The sequence below is a fragment of the Pezoporus flaviventris genome, unplaced genomic scaffold, assembly GCF_033815535.1.
Source record: "Pezoporus flaviventris isolate CSIRO_AGI_PZ_B2104156 unplaced genomic scaffold, CSIRO_AGI_Pfla_v1 ptg000007l, whole genome shotgun sequence".
Taxonomy (NCBI): Eukaryota; Metazoa; Chordata; class Aves; order Psittaciformes; family Psittacidae; genus Pezoporus; species Pezoporus flaviventris.
Window position 1 is genome coordinate 2,077,900 of NW_026892555.1, and position 20,152 is coordinate 2,098,051.

Below are 20,152 nucleotides of genomic sequence, written 5' to 3' on the forward strand. Positions count from 1 at the left end.
AAATCTGATGGGATAATCAGAATTGCTCTCTCTGGCCTTTAGAATCTATGAATCTATGAATTTATAATGCTTTTTAAAGTGCTTTTACATTAAAGAAATGCCCATAAGTTACTCTGCTGTTGTTGCTCAGTTCACCACCCATATTATTTTTTGTCTGCTAAAATCAGGTTCATGCAGTTTCTTTGTGGCTTCTTCATAGCCTTTACTCCAGAAGTGGGTCCAGCTTTTCAGCAGAGGGATGCTGAGTGTACTGTTGATGGGCTGAGCTAATCCACGTTAGGTAAAGAACTTTGTAGGGTTCTAAAACGGGAAAGGATGCCCGTGGTCCTTTCTGTCCTCTACAGCTGTACCATATGGTCTCATCAGAAAACTCAGCAAGTTCTTTCTCAGAGCACGTAGGAAAAGCCAGTGCTGTTGTTTGAGTATCACCACACGCAGCTCAATGGCTTCATTGCAGACGCTCGCCAGATGATGGTTTGTCCTCCTCTTGAGCTGGGCATGGCGTGTTGAGCATCCCACAGGGTTGCATTAGTCCAATCACAGCTCCTTCTTTTCCTGCCTTGCCCCAGCCTCTTTGGGGTTTTTTATATTCCCCATTGTGTTTGGAGGCCAAACTGTGCACTTGAAATGCTCTTCTCCCACTTGGGATGCTAAAGATGTCACAAGCTCCCCATAGAATAATTAGGGTTGTAAAGGATCTTAAGATCATCTAATTCCAACCCCTCTGCCATGACTTCTGTTGCCTAGAGTCCCAAAATGCCAAGTTATGGGCAGTCTCAGCTATATTTTTTCTCTCTTTGGGAAATGACTGTTTTTAATGAAACAAGAAGTCAACTTTGTGCTGGGATTTTAAAACACTCTTGGTTTTTATTGAGTAACACTATAGTAGTAATAAACACCACGAGCTTTGTCCCTCTTTGCTCTCCTTACTCTTTCTTCAGAAGTCTGAGCCTTTGGGGTGATTTCAGTTCTTCTTGTGCAGTCCAGGGCTTGCCTCCTGACCCAGGGGGATCTTTATAGCTCTGTGTGGCTGATCTCACATATATACACCTCCTGCTCCCTTTTCCTGCTATGAAAATGGAAATCTTCCTCATGTGTTGCATAAAAATCATAGCCAGAACGGTTGATACTGTTCATGTGCTACTGGATCACTCTCCTGCCAGGTGGTGAACTTACGGGCTTTGTATCTATGCCATCTCATAGGAAAGTGCCCGGGGTAGAGGGAGATCTTTCTTATTCTTTGCCTCTTCTTTCTTTGTCTAATTCTTTGGGAGCAGTTCCTGTTGAGCATGGGGATAGTGCTTTAACTTACACAAGTCTTAAATTTGTTGGGTTTTTTGGTCTAATTGCTTTTTGCTTTCAGGGAGAAAAAGAAGCCCAAGCACACAAAAAGAAGCTCAAATACTGTGTGAATGTGTCTTATTGATGGCTTTTTTCCTACTTATTTTAATGAAGGTTTTGCATCTCTTTCAGTGCACAGCTCTAAGCTTCCTCTCAGTGAATGCCTCATACATAAGTAAAATAGATCACAGTCGTAAAGGGGTTGGTTTGGTGCATCTTGTCTGAAAGGCTGATCAGTGGAAGATATACCAAAGGTATCAAACTTGTTCTGGCCAGATGGAGAACCTGAGTGCTCTAATGGGTCTGTTCCCTCTCTAATTCCTGTTCCTTGCTCATTAATGACTCTGTGACAGGTTGGTGCCATGGGCAGTGCCATTACCTTGATGTGAGAGGCTGAGCTGAGGATTCTTCAGCAGCCCCCCGGTGTGATCAGAGAGATCTCTGCAGGACGAATGCTGTTCTAGAGAAGGAAATGGTTATTAGTGAAACTTCCAATTTAGTCTTTAAAACATCCATCCAGCAAAGGATAATAATTACTAGCTCAGTTATAGACAGTTCCTTGAGGCTTTACTGTACTGAATCGCCAAACCAGACACCAAAATCTGTTATTAGAATCAGACGGGTTTGGGTTGGACCTTAAAGCTCATCCAGCTCCAACCCCTGCCACAGGCAGGGACACCTTCCACTAGAGCAGCTTGCTCCAAGCCCCTGTGTCCAACCTGGCCTTGAACACTGCCAGGGATGGGGCAGCCACAGCTTCTCTGGGCACCCTGTGCCAGTGCCTCAGCACCCTCACAGGGAAGAGCTTCTTCCATATATCTATTCTCAATCTAGCCTCTTCTGGTTTAAAGCCATTATGGGGGGAATGAGGGGTTTGTTGCCATTACAAGGAGTCACATCCCATCATCTCATGGTGTGTGATGCATGGATTCACCATTTACGCACCCAAGGAACCCAATTTATTTGGTTTTGAGTAACAGCCGTTGCTAGATGTTGTCCCCTTTGTCTCATGAATTACTGTCCAAACACCACTTCACTGTACTGTTTAAATACTAGAATTAAATGCCAAACAGATGAACAAAAAGATGTATTATTTTCTCTGCCAAAGTGTGCTTCTTCTTTACCTTCTCTTTCTCTGCTGTTGACAGTGACCTCTCTGGAAAGAAGCCTTCGATCTCTGGGGACCTCAAACGACACTCAAGAGCTGCAGGATGGACTGTGAGTCTCTTTTGAATCAGTGCAGATCTCTCCTTGTCCCAGCCTTTTCACTCTTTCCTCATCTATTCTCACCCCATCCTCTGTCCTTGTTTCATAACTGGACCCTTATTTGGCCTATCTATAAATGATTAATGACGGTAGGATGTGCACTGATCATATCAAGCTTTGCTTGTGCTGGTTTCAGGTGACAGAGAATGATCGGTAGGTAACAGGAAGTGATAGGCCACAGTGAAAGAGGGTTTTCTGTGGCTCTGTGTGTTGCTGTTCTTTGTTGTTCATTGTTTTTTGTTGTTGTTGGGGTTATTTGTTTTTAATGTGAAATCAGAGGTGGATGCAGTGGTGGTTTTGGTAGGGATGGAGTTAATTGTCTTCATAGTAGCTGGTGTCGGGCTGTGATTTGGATTTGTACAGGAAACGGTGCTGATAACGCTGGGATGTTAAGGCATCACTGAGCAGAGCTTACACAAAGTCAAGGCCTTTTCTGTTCCTCACCCCACGAGCAGGTGGGCTGGGGGTGCACAAGGAATTGGGAGCTGACCCCAGCTGACCCAGGGGATATTCCATACTTTATGGCGTCATGCTCAGCATATAAAGGTGGGGGGAAGAAGAAGGAAAGGGGGTGAGTTCAGAGTGGTGTTCATCTTCCCATGCCACCATTATGTGTGATGTAGGCTGTCCTGGAGATGGCTGAACCGCTGCCTGACCATGGAGAGTGGTGAATGAATTCCTTGCCTTGCTTTGCTTGTGTGCATGGCTTTTGCTTTGCTTCTAAAACTGTCTCAATACTGGAGTTTCCTCACTTTTCCTTTCTGATTCTCTCCCCTGTGCTACAGGGAAGGAGTGAGCAAGTAGCTGTGTGGTGCTTAGTTGGGGTTAAATAATGACAGATGCTTATATAATCATAGAATAGTTAGGGTTGGAAAGGAGCTTAAGAACATCCAGTTCCAACCCCCTGCCATGGGCAGGGACACCTCACACTAAACCATGTCACACTAGGCTCTGTCCAACCTGGCCTTGAACACTGCCAGGGATGGAGCATTCACAGCTTCTCTGGGCAACCCATTCCAGTGCCTCAGCACCCTCACAGTAAAGAACTTCTTCCTTATATCTAACCTCTACTTTCCCTCTTTCAGTTGGAACCCATCACCCCTTGTCCTGTCACTGAAGTCCCTGATGAAAAGCTTACGTAGCTTTTTTCTCCCCCTCCCCGTTATAGTTTTCCAAAGTCCATTAACCCAAGAGAAAAAGTAGAGGGAAGGACCTATAACGTATTTTATAGGTGGAAAAATGCGTTGTGGTGGTGAAACCTGCATCATGCGACACAACATGCAGGAAATGAAACTTCGGTTTCACTTGCAGTAGATACAGTCCATTAAACTCTCTCTTCTAGCTACGTGTATACACGAACTCGCACAGTTAGTTTTCATTGTACACATGCTAATTAGAGAATTAAAATGCCTTTTCCAAAGGTAGCACCATTTATTAAAGCTGCTTCCCTTCATGGAGCTCGCATGCGGAAATCAGCTTACTTAGGATGTGGCTCTGATTTTGTGTGTGTGACTGCAGGTCCTGCTGAGATTTGGCTCTGAACAAAGGGGACGATTTGATTCCTGTTTCTTTATATTGGCTTTAGACACTGTAATTTGCCTGATGGACTTGACTGACCTTCCCGGTGCGATAGAAACTCTCATGCTGGTTTGCAGGCTCCCTCCTTCTCGATCCATTGCTTTCATCAGTGTCTCAGATCTGCCCTAATTCACAGGTACTCTGTTGTGCAAACTGGAGGATTAAAAATAGTAATGGCAATAATAGTCACAAGAGCTGGGACTAAATTTAGGAGACTGGGGAGGCTGCAAGAGTGAAGAGTCAGTCTGGGGATGGATGTAACCACAGAAGATGTTTACATGTGTTACAGTGCTATTTGTAGCATTAACTACCTTAGTTACTGCTGGAGATCCTTAACACTGAAAGCCTTTCTGTTCTATCACACAGAGCAGCTATTGTGTTGCAGTCCTATTCTTATTTAAGAATCAGTCCCTTGACTCTTCCGAGCACTCCAAAAACCATACCTGGGTAGTTTCCTTCTTTCCTGAGCAGTCACATAAATAGATGCATAATGCACTAATTGCAATCATTATTTTTGATTTAGGAATTAAAAATATTTGTCTGGATATCGAAATGCAGTTTATTTTTATGTTAACCGTGCTTCCCTGTTCCAGAATCCCTGCAACTGTCTTCTTCCACCCTCCTAGAATCATAGAATCACAGAATGGTTTGGGTTGGAAAGGACCTTAAGATCATCCTATTCCAATCCCCTGCCACTTGCAGGGCATTTCACACTAAACCATGTCACCCAAGGCTCTGTGCAACCTGGCCTTGAACACTGCCAGGGATGGAGCATTCACAGCTTCCCTGGGCACCCTGTGCCAGTGCCTCAGCACCCTCACAGTAAAGAGCTTCTTCCTTGTCTCTAATCTAAACTTCCCCTGTTTTAACCCGTTACCCCTTGTCCTATCACTATAGTCTCTAATGAAGAGTCCCTCTCCAGCATCCTTGTAGCCCCCTTCAGACACTGGAAGCTGCTCTGAGGTCTCCACGCAGCTTCTCTTCTCCAGGCTGAACAGCCCCAGTGTTCTCAGCCTGTCTTCATACAGGAGGTGCTCCAGCCCCTGATCATCCTTGTGGCCCTTCTCTGGACTTGTTCCAACAGTTCCATGTCCTTAATGTTGAGGACACCAGAACTGCACACAGTGCTGCAAGTGGCATCTCACGAGAGTAGAGTAGAGGGGCAGGATCACCTCCTTGGACCTGCTGGTCACGCTCCTTTTGATGCAGCCCAGGATACGGTTGGTTTCTGGGCTGTGAGTGCACACTGAAGCTGGCTCATGTTCAGTTTCTCATCAACCAACATCCCTAACTCCTTCTCCTGGTTCATCCCTTCTCCCCATGCTTTAGCAGAAAGTCTCTCCTGATTTCTCCCCTTCAGCTCTTTGCATCTCCAAACTGAACAGTTCCAGGTTGCAAGCGGAGGAGGACCAGCAGCTCAATCCTCCCATTCTTTCCCCCTCTCCTAACAGTGATGTGCCCTTCACGTTGCCCCTTATTTCATTGCCTGACACATGCAAGCAGCCTTGAATGCTCTACAGGCATCTCTGCTTGTTTCTCGTGGGAGCTGCAGCAGCAAAAAGCAGCATGCCATGAATCACAGGAGCTGGCAGTGCTGCATATATCTCCATGTTCAGGAGCAAGCAGAGGGTCAGCTCTTCAGGTGAGACCTTTGGGGCAATGTTTTCTGCTTCCCTGGCTGCAAATCATGGCTTAATCTTCCTCCTTTGCCACTTAACCCCTTGCCTTCAAAGGCTGATGCATGTTTCTCCTTGAACATCCTCTAACTTGGCTGGCGAACACCAGTGAGCACTTGGCGGTTTCATAGCCTTGGCTGTTAGGAAAGCAAAGTGTTCATGGGTATCTAATAGTAAAATTGCCCCTCTTTTTTACATTAATCCTATCTAGATGACTATCACCGCCTAAAATGAGACTGTTAGGCAGGCAAGGAGAAGGAAGAATAGTTGGAAATAAGGATTCATGGGGAAAAATGGTCCTGCCACATAGGACATTTAGCTACCATGGTCCATATACTGCAAAAGCATTTGCTTACCTTGCTGCAGGTTCCTGCTTAAACAGAACGAACCCAAACTAGTCTGACTCCTTTTCAAATCCATGTAGACTGTCTGCCTCTTAAGCACGGGTTTTATAAGCTTCTTGTCAGACTGGGCTATTGCCTTTTCTCCAGTGGTTTCTTTCCCATTGATAGCTGTGTTGTTCACAATAAGGGGTTTGGGAGAGTTCATCCCAAATGAATGTCAGCTCTAGTCAGAGAAACAGACTTGGCTGTTTTTGTGCGAGTAGGGGATAGGTGGACCCAACAGTGAATAATCTTGGTCCAGGCTCTTCCTAGAGCCAACATAAATACCTGTGTTACTACATGCTTATTACCTATGTGCTACCTGCTTCGAGATGGATGTCCTGGGAAAGGAGACATAACCGCTCATAAGAAGCTCTGAGTGGAGGCTGCTGAATGCAACTGACCCTGGATTAAGTGGGGAGGGAATGGGATCAAAAGATGCACAGAGGTGAGGAGCTGGGACCAGCAGGCAGTGCTGACAGCTTTCTCCAGTGATGCTTGGCTACAAACAGCTTGCCAAGTACTGATACGTTGCAGGAATAATCGACTGCTTCTTTTCCTGACCTTTAAATAATCCAAGCTCCCAAGGCATTTTTCTGCCTGCTTAGCCAGAGGGTGTAGGATGCGGGGTTTCTCTGACATTAGGCACCGAAGGCAACCAGCTTTTAATGTAGGCAGATGCAATTGAACACCCGGATAAAGCACTGTCTCCAAGAGACAATGAAAAGCAGTCTCTGTTTTTGTGGGTGGGTATGTCTGGTTCATCTGCCAACACCCTCAAAGAAGAGGCTGGGAATGAAAACATCCCTGTAACGTGGGCAATGCTCTCTGAGAAGTATGAGAGACCTCAGAGCAGCTTCCAGTATCTGAAGGGGGCTACAAGGATGCTGGAGAGGGACTCTTCATTAGGGTCTGGAGTGATAAGACAAGGGGTGATGGGTTCTGACTGAAACAGGGGAAGTTCAGGTTGGATATAAGGAAGAAGTTCTTTGCTGTGAGGGTGCTGAGGCACTGGAATGGGTTGCCCAAGGATGTTGTGAATGCTTCATTCCTGTCAGGGTTCAAGGCCAGGCTGGACAGAGCCTTGGGTGCCATGGTCTGGTGTGAGGTGTCCCTGCCCATGGCAGGGGTTTGGATCTGGATGATCTTAAGCTCCTTTCCACCCCAAACCATTCTGTGATTCTATGATTGTAAGTGAGATACACTTCCCTGCATCAGTTTTCCTCGTGTTTATTCGCTACTGACCCCGCACATCAGGGTGAAGGATGCTTGTGCTCAGCTGAATACAGAGGCTTGGCTCCTGAGGCATCCCCTTAGAAGTGTAGCCATGGGGATAAGGCTTCCTCTGTGTAACACCAGATTTTTTTTCCTGGTGACAAAATTTAAGTTAAAAAAAAAAAAAGTAAAAGTAGCATTTTTATGTCTTTTTCGCATTCTGACCCAGTCTTATTGTGACCTCATAAAGGAAACATGGTCATGCAGGTTGCAAGTAGCATTTGATGGCTACCTCAAAGCCATGAGACTGAGCTTTTAGTGGTATGAAGGGTCCTTGATGCCCTTTCTGTGGAGGCTGGCTGGCCACAGCAGCAATCCACACACTCCAAACCAACCTTCCTGCGTTGATTGTCTCCATGAGGAGTGTGTCATCTGGGATGTAGCCTGTGAGTCTTCACTCTGGGGCATTTTTGGATCCTTTACCAGTCCCTAGCAGAAGGATTTGCCTATTTAGGGAGGAGTTATAAGGATATTTTAAGGTTGTTTTATCACTGTTGAGATTTTTAGTGTGTCCATATTGCAAAATGTCTTGATTTTTCTCTGGAAGTGTTCACAAACCGCATAGACGTGGCCCTCAGTGATATGCTTTAGTGGTGGTCTTAGCAGTGCTGGGGTAATGGTTGGATTTGATGATCTTAAAGGTCTTTTTCAACCTACTTGATTCTATGATTCTATGGTTTTTCTGATTTGGTGAAAAGCTCATATTTTAGGTTCCACCTTCCTTCTCCCACTGGCATTATTCTATTATTTAAATGATAGGGTTTTTCTATGTAACTAAGAGAGGGCTGAGCTCTACATCTGTACAGTGTGAGAAAACAAACCTGCTTTTCTGATTGACCTGATGCAGCAACCGTAGAATCATGGAATGGTTTCAGTTGGAAAGGACCTTAAAGTTCATCCAGTTCCAACCCCCTGCCATGGGCAGGGACACCTCACACTAAACCATGTCACCCAAGGCTCTGTCCAACTTGGCCTTGAACCCTGCCAGGGATGGAGCATTCCCAACTTCTCTGGGCAGCCTGTGCCATTGCCTCATCACCCTCACAGTAAAGAACTTCTTTCTTAGGTCTAACCTGAACTTCCCCTGTTTCAGTTTGAACCCATCACCCCTTGTCCTATCACTACAGTCCCTAATGAAGAGTCCCTCTTCAGCATCCTTGTAGGCCCTCTTCAGATGCTGGTAGGTTGCTATGAGCTTTTCTCTCAGTTCATTTTATCAATTATTTCTATTTTTCCCTTTTGCTTTCCTATCTTACCCTTATATTCAATAAGTTGGAGCTTGATATATATATATATATATATATATATATATATATATATATAGGAAAAAAAGCTTCTGTTAAAAAGATTTTCATTCCTTTGGAATGCAGATTCATTTAGAGCAGAGATTTTAAAGTCATAATTTACTGAAAGAAGATATGTTTTAAAGTAAATCAGACAGAAGCTTTTAAGTGTCAGCATGTTTAATTATGGGCAGGATTTAATAGTATTCTATATGGTTTTGTTATCCTGCTTGTATAAGCTTTAGGGGGAAAAAAAAGATTTCCATAAATATATTTGATTCTGTTAATATTTTAAACCCTTCAAAGTAATACCTTCTCTGCTCAACTCCGAGCGGTTGGATTAACTTTATCTATCCTCCATTTATCGCTGCTGGCATCAGTTTCTGATATGAAAAACCTTCTAGGTTTGGCAGTAAAAATGGGTTGCCAGATTGCAACATTTGCATTTAACTGTATAATACACTTGCTGCATTAATAACTGTATTTATGTGACAGATCTCACCCTTAAGAATCCCCATGCTCCGGATGTGTGACATCTCAGTGATAAATAACAAAAGCTGGTGATGAAGTGCAGAACTCTCCAATGATGATAAATTCAGCTGCTTTTGACCAGCTTCTCTGCTTAGAGGGGTCCTTGGAGTATCCTTTCACATGCCTGAACAGTTTCTAATGGTCGCTACAAATCAGTCTGTCACAGAAGTTTTTCCTTGCGTTGTTTTCAGCCCAAATTCCCCTTGCCAGAGATCTGAAATGGCCAGAAACCTTGGCCAAAGCAATAGCGTCTTCCCATGTTGAGGCAGCATTTGGATGTAGGCTGTGAATTTTAAGCTGTGAATGGTGGAGCAATGGCTAATCATCTGTGGCAAGTGATTGATGCTCCAGGAGATGCAAGCCTGGGGACAAGGAAAGATGCCATCTAGGGATAACTATCTTGGCTGTCTCTTGCTGCCACTGGTTCTTGTGTCATTTTCTCATGCTTTCAAGTCTCAGCTTGGTTTCTGATCTCTCCTTGGTATCATGATGAGTCAAGGGAACAATAAATTCAAGTTAGATATAAGGAAGAAGTTCTTTACTGTGAGGGTGGTGAGGCACTGGCACAGGGTGCCCATAGAAATGGTGAATGCTCCATCCCTGGCAGTGTTCAAGGCCAGTGTCCTGGGTTGAGCAGTAGCAGTCATTTTGCTCCTTCTTAGTAGCTGGTGCAGTGCTGCGTTTTTGACTTTCAGCCTGGGAACAGCGCTGGTAACACCGATGTTCTTAGTTGCTGCTCAGTGATGTTTAGTCTGACCAAGGACTTTGTGAGTCTCATGCTCTGCCAGGGAGGAAGGGAAGCCGGGAAGAAGCAGAGACAGGACACCTGACCCAAACTGACCAAAGAGGTATTCCATACCACAGCACGTCATGCCCAGTACAGAAACTGGGGACAGTTACCCGTTAGAGCGAGATCACTGCTCGGTTGGGCTGGGTATCGGTCAGTGGGTGGTGAGCAGTTGTATTCTCTTCCCTTGTTATTTCCCCTATCATCATTATCATTGGTGATAGCAGCAGTGGTTTGTGTTATACCTTAGTTACTGGACTGCTCTTACCTCAACCTGTGGGAGTTACATTCTTTAGATTCTCCTCCCCATCCCTCCAAGAGCATGGGGAGGAAGGAAGGGGGGAGTGAGCAGGCGGCTGAGTGGCTAAGCTGCCGGCTGGGCTTAAACCACAACAGCCAGGTTGGACAGCGCCTTGGGTGACATGGTCTAGTGTGAGGTGTCCCTGCCCATTTTAGGGGTTGGAACTGGATGATCTTAAGGTCCTTTCCAACCCAAACCAGTTTGGGGTTCTGTGACCATGGGAGCCCACTCGCTGCTGGTGTCAGTGCAGATGAAAAACGGGCTGCATGGGAGCCTCACTGTTCCCACATATCCTTGCTTCCATCTCCAGTTTGCACATTTGCCCATCAGCTTTTGGTCCAGCTGGTTAAACAGCATGGCTTGTGACATCTTCAGGGGATGTGAGGAAGAATAAAAGTTGGTTACCATGGTATGAACACATGTGCTTGCACGTTCAGTCCAAGGAAGCATTTGCAGTAATGTCCCAAGCTCTTTATACCATTCAGAGCACAGACGTGGTAAACAGAAACGTGACCATTGCCTTCTTCCAGTGACTAGATATAGCAAACACTCAGTTTACAGCAAGAAACTGTTGCACTTCCAGAAGTGTAGCTGGATATTGCAATGTGTAAAAATACAGTCGCACTTGGTCTTTCCATCTCTTTATTCTAAGATGTTTATCTGGGAGACGCTGAACACACACTGATGGTGGTTTAGTTTTTGTTTTAGGGGTGACAGCAGGAGGAACAAATAAGGAGAATAAACTACTCCCCTACTTTTCGTCTCCTGACCACCATAGAATCACAGGGTTGGAAAGGACCTTAAGATCATCCAGTTCCAATCCCCTGCCATGGGCAGGAGCACCTCACACTAGACCATGGCATCCAAGACACCGCCCAACCTGGCCTTGAACACTGCCAGGGATGGGGCAGGCACAGCTTCCCTGGACACCCTGTACCAGTGCCTCACCACCCTCACAGTAAAGAACTTTTTCCTTATATCCAACCTGAACTTCCCCTGTTTCGGTTTGAACCCATCACCCCTTGTCCTATCACTACAGTCCCTGATGAAGAGACCCTCCTCAGCATCCTTGTAGCCCCCTTCAGACACTGGAAGCTGCTCTGAGGTCTCCACGCAGCTTCTCTTCTCCAGGCTGAACAGCCCCAGTGTTCTCAGCCTGGCTCCATACAGGAGGTGCTCCATCCAGCCCCTGATCATCCTTCGTGGCCTCCCCTAGACTTGCTCTAAAAACATGACATTAGCGATGCTTTTGCTAATTTTTCAGGAGCTTTTCTGAGCTGCTTAATTGAAAACCATGCAGATTTCCCCTCCTATTGTTACCCAAAATATTAGCTTTTCAATTCTGGGTTTACTTTTTTTTGCCATTCTCATGAAATCCAAAATTTGTCTAGGTTACAGATTGGCATTTTGAGTCAATAGAGTAAAATCCATCCTCACCTTCAGGAATAAACCAACTTCAGATACTTTCTCTCTTTTTCCCTGCAGAGTTAGAGACAGTTCACATTCTGTTAGCAGAAACAGCAGAGGACAAATAATAGGGACTGTAGTGATAGGACAAGGGGTGATGGGTTCACACGGGAAGTTCAGGTTGGATGTAAGGTAGAAGTTCAGGATGTTTATCTGATGTCTTGGGATGCTGATCACAGTGAGTTGCCTCTGCGTTTATAAGTACAAGTTTTGCAAAGGTTTTTATTAGACCAAAAAAAACCCACATTTCCTGGAGGGGAACAGGCTGGCTGCGTGTTATGGTAAGTTCTTACACCCACAGCTACACACTCAGTGATGCAGTTCATGTTGATTGACTGCAGGGACCTGTGGGATGAAGTTTGTTTAATAATTCATGTATGCCTGCATGGAGTGTGTGGTTGTCAGGGCTATTCTGCCATGGAGTCCTTCAGGGGTCTGATGCTAGTCCAGATATGCTGATATCTGTTGGAATATTGGCTTTGTAGAAGGTCTCCGTTATTCCCCAAGTCTTAACACCAGTCATAAGGCCAGGAGCAGCGGTGCCATCACTGGGAATGACGTGTGTTGTGATCCCTGGCTTCAGCTGATCAGTTCAGTCATGTTTCTGCAGGCTCTATGTGGAAGTGATTAGCATCCTGTGGAAGGGTTTCTGGGTTTGAGGGGGGGGAAAGAAAGGGAAAAAGTAGAATCCAATCTTAGAGAAGAGCACAAGGATCTGCCGAGCCATTACTTGTTGGAGAAGTCACTCTGGCTTCCGCAGTGCTCTAATACATGATTCCTTTTGCATTGTGGTCAACCGAGACCTATAATAAGGACCTATAATAAATTCATCTTCCCATTGCGGGAGGAACCACCAGAGGTTAATCAGATCTTCAGGCAATTTTTGTGGACATCAGATGTTTTCACTGAGTAAGGAGATGGTTTTTGGCAAGTCACACTTCCACAGAGCAGTAATGGGAGATCAGAAGGAAATCTCATGGGGGATTTGCTTCAAACCTCCTGTTCTACCTTGTTTGAAGTGGGACTAGAAAAGCCACATGAGGTTGCTCTTTGGGAAGGTTTCTTGGAGGAAGAGAAGTGATTAAAGCCAGATGAAAATGACAAAGAAAAGCAAAGAGGAGCCAAGGTTGCCTTAAAGAAATGGTAATTTTAATATAGCATTGGCTGGTTGTTAGTAATGTCACAGCTCTTGGAATTCAGCATGCGACTTAGCAAATGTATTCCATAAAATGCTTATGATCAGCCATGGGTCCATGACTTCCTCTTGAATAACAAAGCTGAAGGTCAAGTGTTTGACAAACACTCATGTTTGATTGGGAGGAAAGTTAAAACCTCAAGGGGATTATACATCTTTACCAGGACGTTTGATATTGCTGTCTCCTTATAGCCTCTCTCTGCTCACAAAACATAGATGCAGTTTGTACGTGGAGAGCTTGGCCTGTGATCTTTATGAGTTCAGTCTTGCAGAATAATGAACAAGTAGTGTCATGCTTCTTTCCCAAATTGCAGCGTCACAAAGTGGTAGTTTTCTTTCTAGATTTAGGAAAATGAGGGGGGGAAATAAATCTTCGTTCTCCATTATAGGTCTGTAGGGATTAAACTAGCTGAGGGGGGCTTTCCATCCTTCTTTAAAAGACAGGAAAGAAGAAAGAGGAGGAAGAAGAGAAGCTGTGTGAGACCTCAGAGCAGCTTCCAGTGTCTGCAGGGGACCACAAGGATGCTGTAGAGGGACTCTTCATCAGAGACTGTAGTGATAGGACAAGGGATGATGGGTTCAAACTGAAACAGGGGAAGTTTAGGTTGGAGATAAGGAAGAAGTTCTTTACTGTGAGGGTGCTGAGGCACTGGCACAGGGTGAATGCTCTATCCCTGGCAGTGTTCAAGGCCGGACTGGTCAGAGCTTTGGGTGACATGGTTTGGTGTGAGGTGTCCCTGCCCATGACAGGGGGGTTGGAACTGGATGATCTTAAGGTCCTTTCCAACCCAAACCGTTGTGTGATTCTATGATTTTATAATATTAATACAGTAAATAAGTTCAGAAGGTTCAGACTGTCACACAACCCCCTGCACTTCAGCACAGTAAATGGTTCAATGAACTTTGAGGTTTTGAGTCCCATGAGTGCTGTGCAACTTGGTCCCATGACAACAACCATGTTAGGAAAGGTGCAGACAAGGAAAGCAGATTTGTTAGAGCATTGAAAAAGTAGAGCATTGAATAAGCGTTTTGTTTCTACTGTATTTCTCCTTTTCTTTCTCTTAAGCTTCAGGAAATGGTAACCCTGAGCTCTAAAGTCCTGTCTAACACCTTTTTAAATGGTGTTAAAAATGGTAATATCCTCCCTTTTGAGTGAAAAATGGAGAAATCTCTTGCCTTGAGAGGAGGTGATTGTGGCTGGAATCCAATCTGGTTTCTCAGAGGCAAAACCTGGGGTGGGGGAGAAATACAAAGATAGCAGGAGCAGAAAGAGAAGCAGCGTTTGGTTTGGGTGCTGACTCCTAAAAGGTGCAAACAGAAAAATCCTGGGTATGGCCAAAAATAGCATCTGTCTGATCTGTGTTGTCTAATGAGCTTGTGCCACCCTTGAGCCAAGATGCTACTTCTAGGTGCCTTTTTGAGCATGGCTTTATATGCAGGACTTGAGAGGAAGCTGATTGAGATGAGTAAGCAAAGATGTAAAAGACAAGGGGAGATACAGGTTGTGTTTGTATGATCAACACGATGCTGACTGTGGGATGGGGGAAGTAAATCAATGTTACTCATTCAGATGAACCTGTGCCTGGTGGAAGGAAGGACATGGGAGCATAAAGATAGCTTTGCATTGCAGATGAAGTTCTGCAGCTCAAATCCTGTTTTCAGTTCTGGGCCCCTCACTACAAGAGAGTCATTGAGGTGCTGGAGCAGGACCAGAGAAGGGCAGCAGAGCTGATGCAGGGCAGTAGGCACGTAGACATGGCACTTAAGGACATGGTTTAGTGATGGATTTGGCTGTGCTGGGTTAAGGACTGGACTCAATGATCTGAAGGGTCTTTTCCCATCTAAATGATTCTCTAGAAGTTCCAAACCTAAATGATTCTGTGATGGTGCAAACTCAGCTGAACCATGATAACCTGGGGTTGTGTTGGCAGAGAGCAGTGCTGGTGTGGGTTAGGCCCTCTTAAAACCAATGTCTTTGGATGGACTCCAAGAAGTGAAAGAGGTTCATTAAATCAATACCATGAGGACTTCCCTGCTCATGTGCAGGTGTGTGATGTGAAGCTCTAAATGCTTTCCATATAATTACGCAGTAACAAACTCTGATGCCTCACATTTCACTTGGATTTTTATGGTACTGAACATGATTGCAGTTGTGTTATTGTGTGACATGGTTAGAGAGAAAACCATTTCAGGTGGTTCAGCTGGTCCTGATGGATCATTTCTGTGTGTAGACCATTTACCCGTCTGAGGTAGCAGATTGCAAAATGGATTTCATATGGATTAGAATTAGCTGCTGAGGTGTTTGAGAAGCTGGGCAAAACTGCTGAGTTACTTGCCAAAAAGGCAGGTTACAGCAGTGAGTTGATAGGAGATTTAGATGATAGTGCTGATAAAGCTCCTCAGCTTCTCCTGCTTGATTTGCTTCTGGAGTAGAGAGAAAATCCAGCGGTGCCGCATTGTCTGAAGAACAGCAATGACAGAAAGTAAGATTAGTGAATTGCTGAGCATGGCAAATTCCCCCAAGCCCTGTAGAATAATACCTTTTAGCGATGCTGTGCAGTTGATAAAGGTCAGTTTGCACTTCAATTACAAACCTAGGTTTAAAGGTTGTAAAGGACACAGGGAAAAACAGTGATTTCTCTTTTTATTCCTCTTGTAATTACCTCTTGGAATGCTGATAATATCCCAGGCTCATTTGTAAAAAGGATTCCACAGTTCTATAGCAACAGACGTTTTGAAAGCCTCAGTAGAAATGCTGAAAATTTAAGTTCTGATTTTATTTCTCCATTTTGCAGATGGACAAAATAAGGCAAGTGAATTTGTAACATGTTACAGTGAATTCGTCATGCAGTTGGGAAGGATTCTTGTATGCAATCTTGTAAGCGCAGTGTGCGCTTGCAGCCCAGAAAGCCAACCGTATCCTGGGCTGCATCAAAAGGAGCGTGACCAGCAGGTCCAAGGAGGTGATCCTGTCCCTCTGCTCTGCTCTTGTGAGACCTCACCTGGAACATTGTGTGCAGTTCTGGTGTCCTCAACATAAAAAGGACATGGAACTGTTGGAACAAGTCCAGATGAGGCCACGAGGATGATCAGGGACTGGAGCACCTCCTGTGTGAAGACAGGCTGAGAAAGTTTGGGCTCCTCAGCCTGGAGAAGAGAAGCTGCGTGGAGACCTCATAGCAGCTTCCAGTGGCTGAAGGGGACTTATAAGGATGGTGGGGAGGGACTCTTCATTAGAGACTGTAGTGACAGGACAAGGGGTAACGGGTTACAATTTAAACAGGGGAAGTTTAGGTTGGAGATAAGGAGGAAGTTCTTTCCTGTTAGGGTTGTGAGGCACTGGAATGGGTTGCCCAGGGAGGTTGTGAATGCTCCATCCCTGGCAGTGTTCAAGGCCATGTTGGACAGAGCCTTGGGTGACATGGTCTAGTGTGAGGTGTCCCTGCCCATGGCAGTGGGCTTGGAACTGGATGATCTTAAGGACCCTTCCAACCCAAACTGTTCTATGATTCTATTCTATGTAAACTTCAGCCAAAGAGCAAGCCAAGTTTTATTATAAAGAACACACATCTCTTTTTAATCCTTTTTTTACCAGCATTCTGTTTGTTAATATTCTTTATTGAGCTCTGTGCCTTTTAGCATTGAACTGATTTTTCCAAGTGTGTAACTATAGTTATCGTATAAGCATAGCCACAGAGCTTGGGAGTGCAGGTTCTTTGCTTTCTGGTTTAAATCTAGACTTAACTGGGATGACTAAAGAAGAGGTTTCGGGCAATGAGGAAAAGACCAGTAAAAGGAATAACCTTTTTCCTTCTGTATAGATATGATTGGAATAGGACAAGAAACTTTCGGTTTAAGTAGGTGACTAGATGCTGCTTCTCCCTTACCATGAATGGCTGCTGCACCATAGCTCCGTATCCATCTTTTCCTTTTCTTGGCTATGCCTGAATGCCCATGCTGCTAACAACCCATAAAAGAGAAAGCTGGGTCACAGGGTAAAGGTGATGACATTAACAGGACCAGACCACACTAATTATGGCACTGCAAAGTGAATTTGAGTGGATCCAGCTAAATTACTGCGTTTCTTAGGCTGGTAAAGCCAAGGAAAGCTCCCTCCCTTGACACATGCGCTGCAGTCTAGTTTATGTGTGTCTTCATTCAACCAACTATGCCTGAGAGATGGACAATTAAAAAAGCATCTGTTTTTTACAGCAAGAACACTGCTGCCTCTGGCGTTTTATGTGCCATAGCAGTTTTCTCCATAGGAAAAGAAGATGAGGGAGGGAAAACAGGGTGATAAGGAATAGAAAATGAAAAGGAAGAAAACTTGGAAGGTGCTCTTCTAAAAGCTGTTGTTTCTTCCATATAGGTGGCTCTGGGCTTTTGGATCACATCTCTGCCCAAATCTAAGCTCACTGAGCTGGAATTGGGGGTATGGGATATGGTATTGCCACCCAGTAATCCCAGTCACACTCAGAGAGCTGTGGCCATTGCCTGAGAGAGAACTGCTCCAAGTATACATCACAGGCGCTGTTTAGCACTTGTTAGTCATAGCCAAGGAAATGTCAGCTGTGTTTCATCCTGCTTTTCATGAAGCCACTGGGGCTCAGTTTCTTTCTGCTCAAGCAGTGTAACCAACAGGCAGCATTTTAGCATGGAACTGGTTTTTCCAAGCGTGTAACTGTAGTTAAATAGTGTAAGTATATACCAAAGTGTCTACGTATGCTATGGAGACATCCTTACATAAATCTGTAAAACGTGTTATTAGCTATATATATAATAACAAGTTTGTGTTTCATTTCCAAGTAGCTTGTGTGTTGGTGTGAGGAGTGTCTGTCTGCCAGACACATGAATTAAGGCATGGAAGGAGATGAAATGGGAATAAAAATCCCTGGGATTTAGGATTTTTTTATTTATCTAAACCCCCATTCACAAGCTGTTATTTAAGGGTCACAGTTTTGCAACCAGTGGAGCAGTTACAGTGCCTGATTCTGCTGCTACTGAGAATGAATCCTTTACCTCAGGGATTGTAGTGATAGGACAAGGGGTGATGGGTTCAAACTGAAACAGGGGAAGTTCAGGTTAGATATAAGGAAGAAGTTCTTTACTGTGAGGGTGCCTAGGGTTCCCAAGGAAGTGGTGAATGCTCCATCCCTGGCAGTGTTCAAGGCCAGGCTAGGCAGTGCCATGGTTTAGTGTGAGGTGTCCCTGCCCATGGCAGGGGTTTGGAATTGGATGATCTTAAGGTCCTTTCCAACCCAAACCATTCTGTGAGTCTAAGGTTTCCTCCATCTCTGTCTTGAAAAAGCAGGTAACATGTATAAGAACAGAGAGAACTTTATGTGGATAACCAGGATACGCAATCACAGTGTCATCAGTTATTCCCTTTTTAATGTGTACAGTTCATTAAATATTGAATATTTTAGTATTGTGATCTCTCATTCAAGACTGCTGACCTTCTTCTCTTTGTTATTTGGAAATGAAATGGGTATGTACAGTTCTCACGCTTGTCAAGTGGTAAGATGATGGATAAAGAGGAAAAAAAAAGAGATGCTTGTACTTCTCTGTGATGCTTATATCTTTCTAAAAGCAAAACATATTATATTTGCTTGTGAAGACATTCCTTAATCCAGCTGTGAGATCACTGTGATTGAGGAGCTCTTAGAAAGCTGGAGCATCTTTTATTGCATTGTCCGGATTTCAAGTACCTTTCCCTGACTGGTCCAAGTCATTTTTTCCAATCTACCCACCCAAATAATATATGGAAAACTATATATATGTGCCTGCTTTCCTCAGTGCATTCAGCAGGGGCCACAAGGTAAAGAGTGCTGGGAAGATCTGGTTTATGCATGAGCTGCTGTGCCTGCTCAGCAAAAGGAGATTATTCCTGTGCAGATGGGTAGTGTTACTGCAAAGTGCACCTTGGTGGCCTGCCTCTCTACTCTCTTCCCTTGGTGTTTTGCAGGACTCAAGGTGAATGACAATTACTCCTGAGCAGAGTAACTTATTGCTGTGTAATTGTAGTTCCGTGATTTAGAGGTTTGCTGCACATAGGGAATTTTGTCTCCACTGTGTTCAAATTGATCTTTTTCCTAGGTATTTTTTGGGGTGGGAATGGTCAAGTCTTTGTTGGCCAAGCCCTGACTTCTTATTTTGTCTAAAGTGTCAAGAAGTTACTCAGTGCTGATTAGGGTTAAAGAAAAAGAGGACTTAAAAGATGCATTCACTCCTAAAAGGCTATGACCTTATTGGCATAGAAATATCGTGGGATGGCTCCTATGACTGAAGTGTTGGAATGAAAGGATGCAGGCTCTTCGGGAAGGAAAGGCAGAGGGAGTGAGGAAGGGGTCACCCTCTGTGTTCATGATCAGCTGCGATGCATGGAACTCTGCTTGGAGATGGATGAGGAGCCAACAGATAGCTTATGGGTCAGGATTAAAGATGATGTTATAGTGGAGGCATGCTGCAGACCATGAGACCAGGAGGACCAAGTGGATGAGGCCCTCTATAGGTAGATGCAGCCACACATTCAAAAGACCTGTTCCTCTTGGGGGATTTCAACCGCCCTGGTATCTGTTAGAGGGATAACACTGCAGGGCACAAGCAATCCAGGAGGTTCCTGGAATATATTGATGAGAACTTCCTTCTTCAAGCAATACAGGAACAAATACAGGAGCAAACAAGGAGAGGTGCTATGCTGGACCTTGTTATCATCAACAAGGAGAGGCTATTCCCTTCCAACCCAAACCATTCCATGACTCTATGAAATTAGTGCTGATTAGCATTATAGAAAAAAAACAATGAGAATAAAGACGTGGTCCAAAGAGCTGTTTTCCCTGCTGTATAATGCAGGATGCTCTGAATAGTTCACCAGCGCTGGTTCTTGCTGTGACCTGCCCAAATCTACTGCTTTGGCATGTTCATCAGCACCCGAGTAGGAGTTCTTATGGAGTCAGATGGAGCTCAGCAGGAGACAGAATATACCCAAATAACATGAGGGTACAGCAACTTCCTCTCCCCACTCCTTGCAAAAAGAAAGTGGGAAGAGGAGGAGTACCAGCAGGCAAGG

At 44.7% G+C, this 20,152-nt stretch overlaps 1 protein-coding gene across 7 annotated transcripts in view; it reads left to right on the plus strand.

The window, feature by feature from the left end:
• The window catches only part of TSNARE1 (t-SNARE domain containing 1), a 491,630-nt gene that overhangs the window by 171,399 nt on the left and 300,079 nt on the right, over positions 1–20,152 (plus strand). For all 7 annotated transcript variants that reach the window (XM_061447620.1, XM_061447625.1, XM_061447626.1 and 4 more), the window contains one exon: positions 2,490–2,559. In XM_061447620.1, coding sequence (XP_061303604.1) covers positions 2,490–2,559 — 70 coding nt within the window. The remainder of the gene's footprint in view (positions 1–2,489; positions 2,560–20,152) is intronic.